The 14,395-nt window shown below is 41.9% G+C and overlaps 1 protein-coding gene across 6 annotated transcripts in view; it reads right to left on the reverse strand.

The window, feature by feature from the left end:
• DIDO1 (death inducer-obliterator 1) overlaps positions 1 to 14,395 on the reverse strand; it is a 71,079-nt gene that overhangs the window by 33,346 nt on the left and 23,338 nt on the right. For 4 of the 6 annotated variants that reach the window (XM_035121389.3, XM_088674724.1, XM_035121388.3 and 1 more), the window contains 3 exons: positions 13,043 to 13,361; positions 10,836 to 11,042; positions 7,844 to 8,069 (listed from right to left, as the gene is read on the reverse strand). In XM_035121389.3, coding sequence (XP_034977280.3) covers positions 7,844 to 8,069; positions 10,836 to 11,042; positions 13,043 to 13,361 — 752 coding nt within the window. The remainder of the gene's footprint in view (positions 1 to 7,843; positions 8,070 to 10,835; positions 11,043 to 13,042; positions 13,362 to 14,395) is intronic. The other 2 variants (XM_088674723.1, XM_035121387.3) reach the window with 1 other exon arrangement.

Below are 14,395 nucleotides of genomic sequence, written 5' to 3' on the forward strand. Positions count from 1 at the left end.
CTTTTTATTATACACTGACAATATTTAAATGCAGCCCTATTGCAGAATTGTGCTATGGAGTGTGTAATGTTCTCTTTAACAGAGAACATCCAGTCCTCTTAAGACAATGGAAGTGGAATGTTCTTGTAGGAATGACCAATCCCCAGGTAAATAAAGAACCACCCAAGCCCCCATTCACAGTGCAAAAGATGGGTGTGAAGGCTTGTAAGAGGGGTATTTTAAACCCCCCAAAAGCAAAACCCATTCCAAGCACTTCCATAATATTGAAGGATAGTATAAATGGCAAAGATAAGCAGGTGCTGCAGCCATTCCACAATATTACTTACCACAAACTGTAACTCAAGTGTTGCCTCTGCATGTTCACTGTTGGGAGATGAACACAACACTTCAGAGCATCAGCAGCTCGTAGAGCCATGCTTGAAAGACACTCAAGCATCCTAATGTAGCCCTGAATCTTTGGTTCCTAGATGTGTCACCAAAATCTGCCTCAAATCCTCCTGTCTGCGATTGGAGGAAGATAGTTCCTGTTATGCATTTAAATCTGTAAAGGTAAAGGGACCCCTGACCGTTAAGTCCAGTCACAAACGACTCTGGGGTTGCAGCGCTCATCTCGCCTTACTGGCTGAGGGAGCAGACGTTTGTCCGCAGTTTTTCCGGTCATGTGGCTAGCATGACTAAGCCGCTTCTGGTGAAACCAGAGCAGCATATGGAAACGCCGTTTACCTTCCCGCCAGAGTGGTACCTATTTATCTACTTGCACTTTGATGTGCTTTTGAACTGCTAAGTTGGCAGGAGCTGGGACTGAGCAACGGGAGCTCACCCTGTTGCGGGGATTCGAACCGCTGACCTTCCGATCGGCAAGCCCTAGGGCTCAGTGGTTTAGACCACAGTGCCACCCGCATTATGTATCAATTATTTTTTGTTCCTGGTTCTCCTTCTGGACCCACTAAGCACCTTCTAAAGTGCATCTAAAGGGACCCCTGACCATTAGGTCCAGTCATGACCGACTCTGGGCATGCGGCGCTCGTCTCGCGTTATTGGCCGAGGGAGCTGGCGTTCAGCTTCCACGTCATGTGGCCAGCATGACTAAGCCGCTTCTGGCGAACCAGAGCAGTGCTTGGAAACGCTGTTTACCTTCCCGCTTGTAGCGGTACCTATTTATCTACTTGCACTTTGACGTGCTTTCAAACTGCTAGGTTGGCAGGAGCTGGGACCGAGCAACGGGAGCTCACCCCATCGTGGGGATTCGAACCGCCGGCCTTCTGATCGGCAAGCCCTAGGCTCTGTGGTTTAATCCACAGCGCTGTTTACCTTCCCGCTGTAGCTGTACCCATTTATCTACTTGCACTTTGACATGCTTTCGAACTGCTAGGTTGGCAGGAGCTGGGACCGAGCAATGAGACCTCACCCCGTCGTGGGGATTCGAACCGCCGACCTTCTGAGCGGCAAGCCCTAGGCTCTGTGGTTGAACCCACAGCGCCACCCGCATCCCAAAGTGCATCTACCCCCCTCCCCCAATCTCAAAACACGCTGCATTGCCCACCCCTCTCAAGGGTCATCAAATCAGGCTTGAAAGCAATGCTTGCTTTAAACCCAGATTCTGGACTCCAAGTGTTAGAACAGGCTGTTCATCTGTGTCAGGATTTCCTCGTAATAGTTAGACAAGTCTATGAGCATTTCCCCAATTCAAGTCACCCATGACTGCTTGTTGGTTCAATCTATTTTCAGTTGTACTACTCCCCACTTGGAACAAATGTAAACTGCAACTGTTTGCTGCTGCCTACAATCAGCTTTCGAACTTGTAGAACTTGATTAAGGCAGCTTCTCTGCATTTCAACCATGATCATATTCTAGATATGGGTGAATTAGCTTTCTCCAGCCTTACAAAAGGGAAACTGAAGGAAAATGAATGCTGTCTATACACAGTGCTGTACAGAAAATAAATATAAGGCATTGCTTCATGTGTGTTTGATATAGCCTTTTAGAAATGATTAGTGATGAACCTGTTTTCAACTTAGCTGGGCAATTGTGACGTGCTGTGTGATGAACTTTAAACAGCCTTATCAGTAGTGATCTACTATAGGCAGGGAAGGATAGCCGCTTTTCAGGACGGTTTTCTTCCTCTGAATCATCCAAGGTGGCACCAATTGCAAATGGGACATTGAACTGGCAAGCCCTGGTGCTGAAGGTTTATGGAAACCTATCATGGCAAGGTCTAGCATGCCTTCCTTGGACATCTAGAGTCTCACCAGTTGGCCTGTGGGACAAGAAAAATCTCCACACACTCCCAAACCCAACTCAGGTAAGTGGATGTTTCTGCAGCTTATACACCTCCCCTGCAATATGTGGTGCAGCCCACCGCTTAAGTCTTCTTGCATAGATCTTGAAGATGTAGCTCCACGGAGGGCATCTTCAGCTCCCATTCACTGCTTTCAGGCACAGGCAGAAGCCACGCAGCAGTCCAGATCTGCTCCTTTGTCTGTAATACTGGAAGTATGAGACATCAGCACGGAGAACCCCTTTTATTTGGAGGGGAGGAGGAAGAGTTCCAATTAGTTACTCAGCCAGTTTAAGGTAATGATGATTAAAAACACAAAACATATATAGTAGGAAGGAGCCTTACATTCCCTTTATATTTGATTAACCAAGAAAGAATTGAAGAGGTAGACACATGACAGCCCCAAACTTGCCCCGATTCTGCACACTACCCTTACTTCTATATAATCATCTTTTTAATTCCAGGCTAGTATGTAGCGTCTTACACCTACCCAGGATGGAACATTTCGCAAATGCTCTAGGGCACAATATGGCACAATAGGGCACAAAATATGACTTGCTCTGATCAGAACAAATGCTCAAGTGATTAGAACACTCATATTTAAGCACTTGTCTGGCGCCTCTGGCGATCACGAATACCAGATAGGCAAGGGCACAAAATTCCCTCAAGACCAATTTGTTGCAATTTATTAGCTTCTACCCTGGCTGTGGGAAAAGGAAAGCCCCTTCCTCCTTTGCCAGCACAAACGTGCAGCAGAATACCCAGAGAGCAGGCCTTTTTATTGCTTACACAGGAGGCAGTCCCTTCTTGTGCACCTAGCATATAAATCAACCAGGCTGTCAGTGTTGGAAGGCTGTCAACAAATATCTCCTCTGTCAGCCTCCTACACTTTTACTAGCCTTTTTACTCATAAAAGGAAACCCTCTCATGAGTAAGTATTTTTTGCAGATCAGTCACTAATTAACAAGGCTGGATTTTTAGAGTACTCGTAGTCTTTCTATTCCCATAAATACTACCCTCTGGTTTTCAACAATTCTCATCTGAAAAAGCTCTACAATGAGAAAACATTGAACTTCAAGGTGTTCTGCTGTTCTTGAAGAAAAATTAGTGATATGCTTCCTCTACTGTTAAGTCGCGAGAGTTCTTAATGATTTCTCCACATACGTTTAGAATATCTTGGCTGCAATTTTGAGATGTTGCCAGCCCCTTCCTCTTCTCACCAGAATGCTAATTACTTCTATTTAAACACTTTTAATTGATTAATGGAGTTTACAACAGCACTCTGACACTACTCTTGACCTCAGTATAGATCAATGTGATGTTAAAGCATCCTAGCACTTTAAAACTAACTTAAATACTCCTCTCAGCCCTTCCTTTCCATTAAAGACTAGTCCTGACTTCTTATTAGAAAAAAGTAGCTTAAAGCAGGACCAGTAACTATATACTACTGTAATTTAACCCTTTCATTGCTAGAATTTCTTTTTGAATTCCTCTTTTGCTTATGGACCCAGCCACCCAGAGTGGCTGGTGCAACCCAGTCAGATAGGTGGTGTGTTAGTAATAAGTTATTTTTATAAGGGCTTGTCATATATACTTCCCCTAATTTCATTGTTGCTGCTTTTTCTTTCACAGCTTTCCACTGTCAAAACATTTTCATCCCCCAGTGACTCTCAATATTCTAGTTTTTACAGAGAGAAATAAAAGCTACAAGGAAATTTTTGAAGTCAGAAGTACATTAAAGCTTTCATTGTGGCCAGTAAATCTATCAATTTCGTTTTTCTCAACTGCAAAGGAAAAGCAGATGGTATGTTGAAATGAGATGTTAGTTTTAAATCCTATCATCAATGTTCTAATTCTAGACAGTTAGAATCAACTGAGGATAACAAAAATTAAGAAACTTTATCTCTCTCCTGCCCAGTAGGTGGCAGAAGGTTCATCCATCAGATTTCTGGATTGGTTTTGTAATAAGTTTCTTACCAGCACTTGAAATACTCTGTCCCATTATTTGGATTTTAATTCCACATTCTTTGTTTGTGACTACATTTGTCCTGCAGCCATCTCAAGACTGCATGACAATGTATGACACCATCATACTTTCAGAATGACAGAGTAAGTGAATTCCCTACTGACCTGCATTAAAATACATCAAAAATGCTATTGCAATAGACACATATACATAATTATGGCAAAACAGATTTGGTTTTATAGCTGTGTGTTTAATGTTGAAGTTGTGTACTGAAAAGCATGTTTAAGTAATCTGAAATTCTCCTTTCCATCCTACTCTCATAAAGCAGGGTATGATTGTATATTGTTTGCTGTTAAGAAACAAATAAATTCAAGCATAGTCAAATAGCAGAACTTTTTGAATCTAATGTGGGGAACTCAGGTTCAAAACCTTGTTCAATTAGAACATTCACCAGGAAGTCACTATCTCTCAGCCTGACTTGCCTTACAAGGCTGTTGTCAGGGTAAAATGGGGTAGCCCACAATAAATTTCTCTAATAAGACTGAAAGAAAACCCCACTCTTTTTCTGAGTAACAGAAATTTTTCTTCCAGTGGCTGAGTACCTGTAAACAGTGACAAAGGTGTGATAGGAATGTTAGGGTACAGAACATTGCTTCCTTTCCTCAGTACTAGAACAGTTTCATTGAATTCAAGATAGTGACTCAATAGCCATGGACTATAAGTCCAAATTGAGAACTTGATCTGCTAATTCCCAACCCTCTCCCTACGAGCATATTTGTTTTATTTTTTAAAATATAATCATGGGTAAGGGACATTTGATGTTATAGTAAGATACCCGTCACAGTAATAGGATATATAATACTGAAGCTACTCCCTCGCCTCCCCACAGTCCACTATCAGCCTACATGGTATACTGGCACATTAGGGAATCCTTTTCCTCCCTACAGTGTTATTGTTTTGCCCAGAGCAATATGCATGGAATCTCCTTCATTCTTTCCATCTGAAGTTCCTCAGAACAGCAGTATCATGTGTTTGCTTAATGTGTAGTAGGGTCCCACAAGGTGCTGGGTGCAGTATTGAGCAGAACTCTGAAAAGGACCTAACTGTACAAAATTACTCTAGAGCAGGCATGTCAAACCTGCGGCCCTCCAGATGTTTTGGCCTACAACTCCCATGATCCCTAGCTAGCAGGACCAGTGATTGGGGAAGATGGGAATTGTAGTCCAAAACATCTGGAGGGCCGCAGGTTTGACATGCCTGCTCTAGAGCAACATTTCCCCAAATTCCTCCCCCCCCCCCCACAGACACAAACCACCTGAAAATTACTGAGGGTCTTGGAGAACTACTTAATGATTTTTCTTGTTTGTTGTAGTGACTGTGATGCACTGTGCTAGACTGTATTGTTGGAGAAATGTCATGGACCACTTGAATGAAGCCTGCAGACTAGTTTGGGAACCTCTGCTCTAGAGTAACGTATGGCTATTATAAAAGAAAACAAGTGCAGTTAACTAAGAAGTTCCCTTTACTAACATCTTATTTAAGAGTGTGATGAGGTTTTTAGGGTCATTTTTCAGGAAAATGAACACTCACAACCAGGCACTACAGTGCAGCGAGCATCCAATCAGCATGGGGTCATAAGTACCCTCCTTAGGTACAGAGCAGAGAGGCGCCATGTTACTTTAGATACGTCTGAGGAGTGCAAAGACATGCAAGAGTAGATGGAGCACAGTAGGGTGCCATGTCTCTAATGCTGTAGAGCTTACTGCTCTCTGCCATATTAGTGTGTTTTTCAGAGATCAGAAAGGAGATGAATGAAGTTTCATGTAATGTACGTGAGATCCAGATCTACTCCATCAGGTGATGATCAATAAGACTTCTGTACATGCCCAACCCCACAGAGTGGCAGGACTAATCAGTCTACAGATAAAAATCTTGTATAACACTGCCTCCCAAGAAAGGGGGAGGAGTAACCACTCCTGGATAACCTCCACCACTGAAGGAGAAAGGAGTCGTTTCAATGAATGAATTTATATTTGGTAGTTTAGCAGTGATACAAATAACTCGAAGACATTCATAGAACTTACCTTGAAGTGGGAGCACCTTCTAGAGATGGTGAAAGCTCTTCACTAAATGCAAACTAAACGAATATGTCCATTTTCAAGCATAACAGCAACAAAAAAAGATAGTTCCAACTCTAAATTTCCCTGCGAGTTATGGGATTTCACAAAAATGCTCACATTTTGATAATGTACCAGTTAATTGATATAGACATTGCTAAGATTAGGCTTCTCAATAGTCACTTGCCTGGCAAAGTAGCCTTGGAGTGACTAGGTAAGGAAGCTTTAGTAAGCTGGAAGATAACTGGCTCCTTCAGACTGTTGTGCCAGAAGTGACTCATAGGGCTATGTTCAGGCAGGCGGACTGGAAAGCTTCGTAGATTTCGTTGAAAGGCTGGGCTGGGTTAATGAAAGTGAAAGGAGAAACAAACCTATGGGAGGTTTTAAATAAAGGTGTTTGGATCCTACATGCCTTAGATACAAAGTCCTCCTGCTCTTGGCTGCCACTGACAAGCAAAAGGCATTACTTTATGGGTCAAACCCCCCAAAATGAAAGCAGGCCAAAACGAAAGGTGGCTTCTCCTCAAGCCCTGGAACTCCACTCTTTCAGGGTTTCACCAAAGCCATCTTCCAGTGGTAATCAAGCAAACATTTAGAGACTGTTATCTTAGTAGCAGACCTAAGAGTTTTGTCTTTTTCTACTGTTACTGATGCAGAGCCTTATATCGGGGATTACAAATATGTCTGACACATTTGCGCATTAAGTCCTTTACCTTTTGCCATGCAATTAAAAAAAAACTGCAACACTGTTTAAATGAAGTAAAACAGGCCTAAGAGAACAATAATTTTTACATTGCAAAGTGCTAGCTTACTTACCTTTATAAGCTAAATGTTGCCAAAAATGTTTTTCAAATACTTTCAAGTTGTGACATTCAAGGTGAGAACTCTCTTCCTATTGTTCTACCTTGATGAAAGCCTCTGACACATAACTTTCATAGATAAAAATCCCTATGGTTTAAGATGGGCCTGGACATGATTTCACGTAAGTCACGTTCTTGGAAGGAGGATCAGCCCCTCCCAAAATTAATACCTAAAAGTTGTGTGGTTGTGTATGCATGTAAATTATCCATTTGAATCATTCAGAAACCATGTAGACCTGACATTCCCAAGTCATAATGCAAAGGCAGATAGGGACTTAAATGAAAGTGAACAAAACAGTTACTCTGTACATTATATAAACTTAGGAAACAAATAAATGTTTACCATTACCTACCTTCTATTAGAACATACCTATCATCTATGAAAAATAATAGGTTTGTTAACCTGCAAGTATACGCCATTTTATACAACCTGAGGGAAACCCCCAAGCTGTCGTTTCTATATATGAGCCTTGAAACTCTCCCTGAGAGGTATGTGTGCAAATCTTTGAAGATGGGGAAAGACCGTAATTAAAACCCCTTTCTAATTTAACAGGGTCAAAAGTTGAAAGGTACTCAAGGAAAGTGTAATGATTGCAGAGGTATATCCCTGTGAAATACATACATTTGAACAACAGTGATGATGAAATGGCAGGAGTCTTTTCTGGCTTTACTGCATTATAATTATGATCGCTTGCCCAGGATGGTGTGCTGCTTTCTGAAGCTGGCTCTTTAGTAACTGTCTGAGTATTTACTTCGGTCTTTACGGGTGCTGCCACAGTTTTCTTCATGATAATCTCTCTTTTTTCAGGAGCTGGTCTCTTCTGTGTGGAGAGAGGTTTGATACCGGCCTGTGTAACCAGCAGAACCTTAATCACTAAGTATTACAATAATACAGTCATAATAACACAGGAGTAGAGGTCAGTTCATTATGTATTAGAGAACTTACAAACATCTCATACAACAAAATTCCGTATTATATTTCTCTGCATGCCACCTCAAGAAACTATAACCATGGCTTGGGATCAATAGTATGCACAATACACAACTATAGCAAAGTGAATGCAGATCATATAGGGTGGCTGAGCACCTGTTTGTAGCTGATGTTCAGCCAACCCATGGATTAACATGGGTGCAAAGGATCTGAAACAAAGAACAACCTGCGCCTAACTGTGGATATAATTTGTTTGGGGAGCCTCCATGAGTACAGGAAGTTCCCCACTTCAGCGGTTTCCACTCCCTGAATTGGTGGATGACTGCAGGGGACAGGGAAGAGATTCAGTTTAATGCACTCATGATCAAGTGACTACACAGGGCAAATGTTTTCAAAATCATTCTCTATTCTGCAATAAATTGTTCTGCTATTCCTATGACCATTAAACATGTAGATCGTTGCCCTCCATGAGTTGGTGTGCAACAGTGAGGCACAGCTTAGTGTGCTGATCCCTGTTCTCAAGTATGTTTTTAGGCAGAAGGCCTTCTCGGTGGTGGCGCCTGCCCTGTGGAACGCCCTCCCAACAGATGTCAAAAAGGAAAACAACTACCAGACTTTTAGGAGACATCTGAAGGCAGCCCTGTTCAGGGAGGCTTTTAATGTTTAATAGATTATTGTGATTTATTTTTCTGTTGGAAGCCGCCCAGAGTGGCTGGGGAGACCCGGCCAGATGGGCGGGGTATAAATAATAAATTATTATTATTATTATTATTATTATTATTAATTATTATTATTATTATTATTATTTTACAAGCAAGAACCTCTGTATGAGGCTATTATGAGAACTGTATCAGCGTAATGAGATCAAATGGGGCACTAATCTTCAATTGTGAACCTGTGTGTGCCAGAAATGTATCAAATGTCTTTTTCAAGGAATGTTACTGGTTTGGAGTTTTGCTTTTTTTGATACCTTCTGGTCTTAATGTGGCTAACAATCTTTGTAGTTGCTTTGTAACTAGTGCTATAAAACAGCATATTCTTGGGAGAGACAGCAGTTCTTTTAATGATTCTGTAAAGCAGACATACAGTGGTACCTCGCTAGACGAATGCCTCGCGCAATGAAAAACTCACAAGACGAAAGAGTTTTGCGTTGCGCGAGGGACTCGCAAGATGGCGAGGTGTTCTATGGCCGCCGCTTTCTCTTGCGAAGTTTCAATGATTAAGTTTTAATGCATTCCTATGGGAAAACGCGACTCGCAAGACAAATCTTTCGTAGGACGAATTGAGTCCTGGAACGAATTAAATTCGTCTTGCGAGGCACCACTGTATATATAATGCTGTTCTCACATCAATGGTGGTGGTGGGATTTAGGATGGGAAATGCAATCCCCCACCCCTTCCTACAACACCAGAAGTTGTGATCATTCAAATTAGCTAAATGGATAGAAGATTCAGGACACACAAAAGGAAATACTTCTTCACACAGTATAAACTCATCAAAGTATGACAATAACCAACATAGACTGCTTTAAATGGGGATTAGTTAAATTCCTTGAGTACAGTGGTACCTCGCTAGACGAACGCCTCGCGCAATGAAAAACTCGCAAGACGAAAACATGTTGCTTTTTTTTTGCAGACTCACAAGACAAAGTTTTCTATGGCCGTGGTATAGAAAACTTTGCAAGACGAAGCAGGGCAGGGGTGCCACGAGGAGGAGAAAGTCCAGGGATGGCCCATCAAGGAGACCGAACCTCCTCCGGGGAGCCCGCCCGCCTCGCGCTTCCGCCGCCATCGCCCGGCTTCCACAGGGACATGGCGATTGGTGGCACCACACCGAAACAGCCGCTGGCAGCCGACCAGCAGCCGGATCCCCCCTCACTCTTGCCTTAAGCCGCCGTGCAGAACCCCGAGGGAGTGGAGCCCCTTCTTGGCTGGGTACACGAGAAAGCTGCACGCGAACGGGAGAGGCTGTCTGTCTGGTTGGGCACAAGAGTCCGACTGCTGGGGAAGGAGGGAAGGAGCCTCTCCCTGGCCCTCCTCCTGCTTCCCCCTCCCCATAGCCTTAAAACCTCCAGAGCGGTCGTGGTGCTTGGGGGCAATGTGGCTGCTGTGGCTGCTCCTGGGCTTGGCGGGTGAGTCAGGGTTTGTGAGCACTGGATTGCGCCTTAAGCTGCTTTGCTATGGAGTCATTTCATTGGAGATCTCTTTTTTTGCCCATAGGAACACATTAATTAAATTTCAATGCATTCCTATGGGAAACAGCGCTTCGCAAGACGAAATTTTCGCAATACTAAATGACTCGTGGAACGAATTAATTTCATCTTGCGAGGTACCACTGTATAAGGTTATCAATAGTTATATACAACAGGAAGAAAATTAGTTACCATACCACTAAGGTACACAACAGTGGAAATGCCCTGCTTGTGCATTTCTCATAAGCCACAGAGGGAACAGGATGGTGGACTAGATAGGCATTTGTTCTGATCCAGCAAAGATATTATGTTCTTAGTTAGATAGACTGATGAGATCTCATCAAGGGAGCACACAAAATAACTTCATGAAAAATCTGGATCTTTTACCATGCAAATGCATTTTTTTCTATTTTACAAAATGTCTGTCTCTCCAAGATCTCTCTGTGTGTGGTTTGGTAAGGGCTATTTGCTTCAAAAACAATTCAGACTTACCATAGGCTGAGGTTTTACGGCAACAGCTCGTTCAACTTTTGGTTTGGTCTTCTCTTTTGGCTTTTGCTCTTTACCTTCACTTAGAAACTTCATGGTGGCTGCAGCATGTTTGAGAATGCATTCATGTCCACAGTACACAGAACCTGACTGAGCGACATTAGAACACCCTGGGCCAATGCAACTGGCTGCTTCAGGCTCTTCAACTACCTGAACAACAGCACAAGAAATTAAAAGAGAAAAGAAAAAATATTTAACCACTTTATCACTGGCAAGATTTTGACACAACAATGCTAAAAACCAAGCTGTCTTACATGCACTTTGACAAAGTTCAGATATATTTTAAAGAATTGCTTTTCTTAATGGTGGTTTGCCCTTCCATTTTTCACCTGTTTCTATCTTTTTCATATGTGTTCATGTGCTAAAGACTGTCTGCATTTTGCGATCTATAGGTGTTTTTCTTACTTTTCTGCATGTATGTTTGGATGTACATTCTAAAAAGATTTGTAGAACTTGGGTTTTTGTTTTCTTAGAAATAGCCAAGTCTACTTGACTACTTAGTCTACTTGACTAAGAAGGGTAATGTTAAGTTCTAACACAGTGACAACTTCTATGAGCAAGGCCAGTGGGGATGCGGAATCTACTTTTGCCTTCTGGGAGGATTCCTCCCACATAAAGGTGAACTAATCAGTATGAATCCATAAGTGAATGAAAGGAGTTCACAGAAAGAATGTTTTCCACCCTTTCTCCCCCTGCCCCCTCCCCAAAGCCTCCCTGGAAGAATGGGGCCCTCTCCTGAACCACATCAGAATGAGTGTAGGGAAAGTAAATAAATCATCTGAAATGCAGACATCTCATTTGATTTGGGACATTTCCCCTTCCCTTTGCACCCCACCCCCCGGTACTCCATTCCTCACTTTCTAAACACTCTATGGGTGGTCTCCCATCTCTCAAATCTGTTCTGTTTCCTCCACCCCAATTACTGGTATGTTCCACACTTTGATAATCTATTCCAGAATAGATGTGTCTTAAATTATGCCTTTACTAGAAACTAGGGATTAGCAAATTCCTTATTAGTTCATGGTAAGTTTTACTCATGGAGTTATATATCACATATAGTATAAGATTAAGTGAAATTTGCATAATTTGTCTACTATAATAATGTGCCTCCAGAATCTGGTTTATCATCAAATGTGTGGAGGAAGGATCTGCTTTAATAATTCATCTCCCAACAGTTATGCTGATTATTTTTATAAATTTTATTTTATAAAGTGAAAGTAGATTTGGGACTTTTCAGGGAAGACCAATTGCAAAAGGATTTAGATTATGGCACATTCCAATAAAAATGCCAGGACTCTCTAGTAACATCTAATAAACTCTACACCAAAATTAACAACAGAAATTGAAATCACATATAGCCATGATAGGTGGGGAGCTTGATCCTCCAAATGTTCTTGGACTCCAACTTCCATCAAACCTAGCCAAAATGACCAATAGTTAGGGATGATGGGAATTGTAGACTAACATTTGCAGGGTCAAAGACTTCCTATCCCTGATATAGAAACCTAGGAAGCAATTAGCAACTTCTGAGATTCAGAAATGAACAGAGGCTTTCATAATAATCTGTTCCCTATTCTTAAAATAACTGAAGCACAATACAAAAAGAAATTATGGTTATGGATAGCTCATCCATATCTTAAATGGATATTTATGCAGCAGGGTGTGCCTACTATGACTATTCCATATGAATATGTTGCTCCCTCACCCCACCTTTCCTTTTTAGTATACACAGGATAAATAGGACAATTATGGAAGGAGATACTTAGGGGATAGGAAATAGAGCAAAAAGAGAAAGCATTTTGTTAATGTAATGTCTAAGAAACTTGGTAACATTTAAACAAACATCAAATTATAGCCCTATAGCAAGAGAGAACTAAGATAGGATGACAGAACAGCATGCAGATGCAACCAAGGTAGCTAAGAATGAGCAATACTTCGCCTATTTCCTCTTCTAAAATATATTAGTATTCTGATGCACTAAGTATAATGAATTACCTAAGTAGTGTATTTGCTTAATATGATAACTAACACACCGTACTAAAAATAAAAAATTAATTATACCTAGGGTGACTTTTTCTTTCACTTCAATTCTGAACCAGAACAGTTGCACTAGACACTTAGCCTCATGCCACTACAAATTAAATACTCACTGGTTGAAATATTTTGAGCTTTTTCTTTCCACTGGGATTTGCAGCCTTTTCAATCCGTCCCTTGATTCCTTGGTCTTCAATGGACTTTTGCTCAACAGTTCCTATGCTTGTAAGCTCTGTGCCATCACCTGTTACCTGTCCCAACATGGTTTGTTGTTGGTCTGCGTCCATAACTGTCTCATCATGCACCTGCAGAATGGTGCAATTTGGGCAGATATAGTCCTCCCCGTTCCTTTCCAAGAGTCGTCCACGAGCCTCTGAAATCCCTACGCAGTTCCCATGAAACCATTCCTCACATCTATCACAACAAATCATAAACCTAAAAAAGGAAAGGGTTGGCAAAAATGTGAAATACTTCAGTTTTACAAAATCTGTCTGATTACAATCAAATACAGCCAATAAGTTTAGTTATATCACCACCACAACAGTAAATAAAAAATATCCCACATCTACAGTGGTACCTCGACTTACGAAGACGATCCGTTCCGCTGCCGTCTTCGTAAGTCGAAGTCTTCGGATGTCGAAGCGCTGCTTCTGCACATGTGTGAAGCGCGATTTCGCGCTTCTGCTCATGCGCCGACCGTGCGCACCGCTTTGCGCAGGCGTCGACCGCGCGCACGGGGAAAATACTTCCGTGGTTGTCGACTTTGGAAGTCGAAACCTTCGGAAGTCAAATCGTTTGGTTGTCGAGGTACCACTGTATATGAAATCAGACAAAAGCTTATTTCATTATCCCATTTAACTCTTTTCTTTACATAATTAAATGCCCAAATATCTCAGTAAATGCTGCAATTTAACACCACCTTCACCCCTACATATGACTCCCACTGCTTTGCCAAACCCATATACAATTGTCTTTCTTTGTCACCTTTGCATTCCTACAGACTACTCAGGAACAACAATGGCTTCAAGTTACAAGAAAGGAGATTCTGACTAAACTTATGGAAAAGCTTTCTGATGTTAAGAGCTGTTCAGACTCCCTCGGGAGGTTGTGGACTCTCCTTCCTTGGAGATTTTTAAGCAGAGGTTGGATGGTTATCTGTAATGGTTGCTTTATCTGAGATTCCTGCACCGCAGGGGGTTGGACCACATGACTCCCGGGGTCCCTTCCAACTCTACAATTCCATGATCCTCTAACAAACCTTCCCAAAACTGCATTTTCCCTTCCTGAAAATTCAGAGTACTACTTCCCTCTTGACAGATTAAACCATATGAACGCTTCCACCCTAAATTAGAACTTCTGTACCTCAGACTACTGGGACTGAACAATAGTGGTAGATGTATGTGAAGGGCCATGTGGTAGCACAGCAGATGCATTTAAATTGTGCATTCATAGCAACACAAAATTAAATT

The sequence above is a fragment of the Zootoca vivipara genome, chromosome 7 (genome assembly GCF_965207765.1).
Source record: "Zootoca vivipara chromosome 7, rZooViv2.hap1.1, whole genome shotgun sequence".
Lineage (NCBI taxonomy): Eukaryota > Metazoa > Chordata > Lepidosauria > Squamata > Lacertidae > Zootoca > Zootoca vivipara.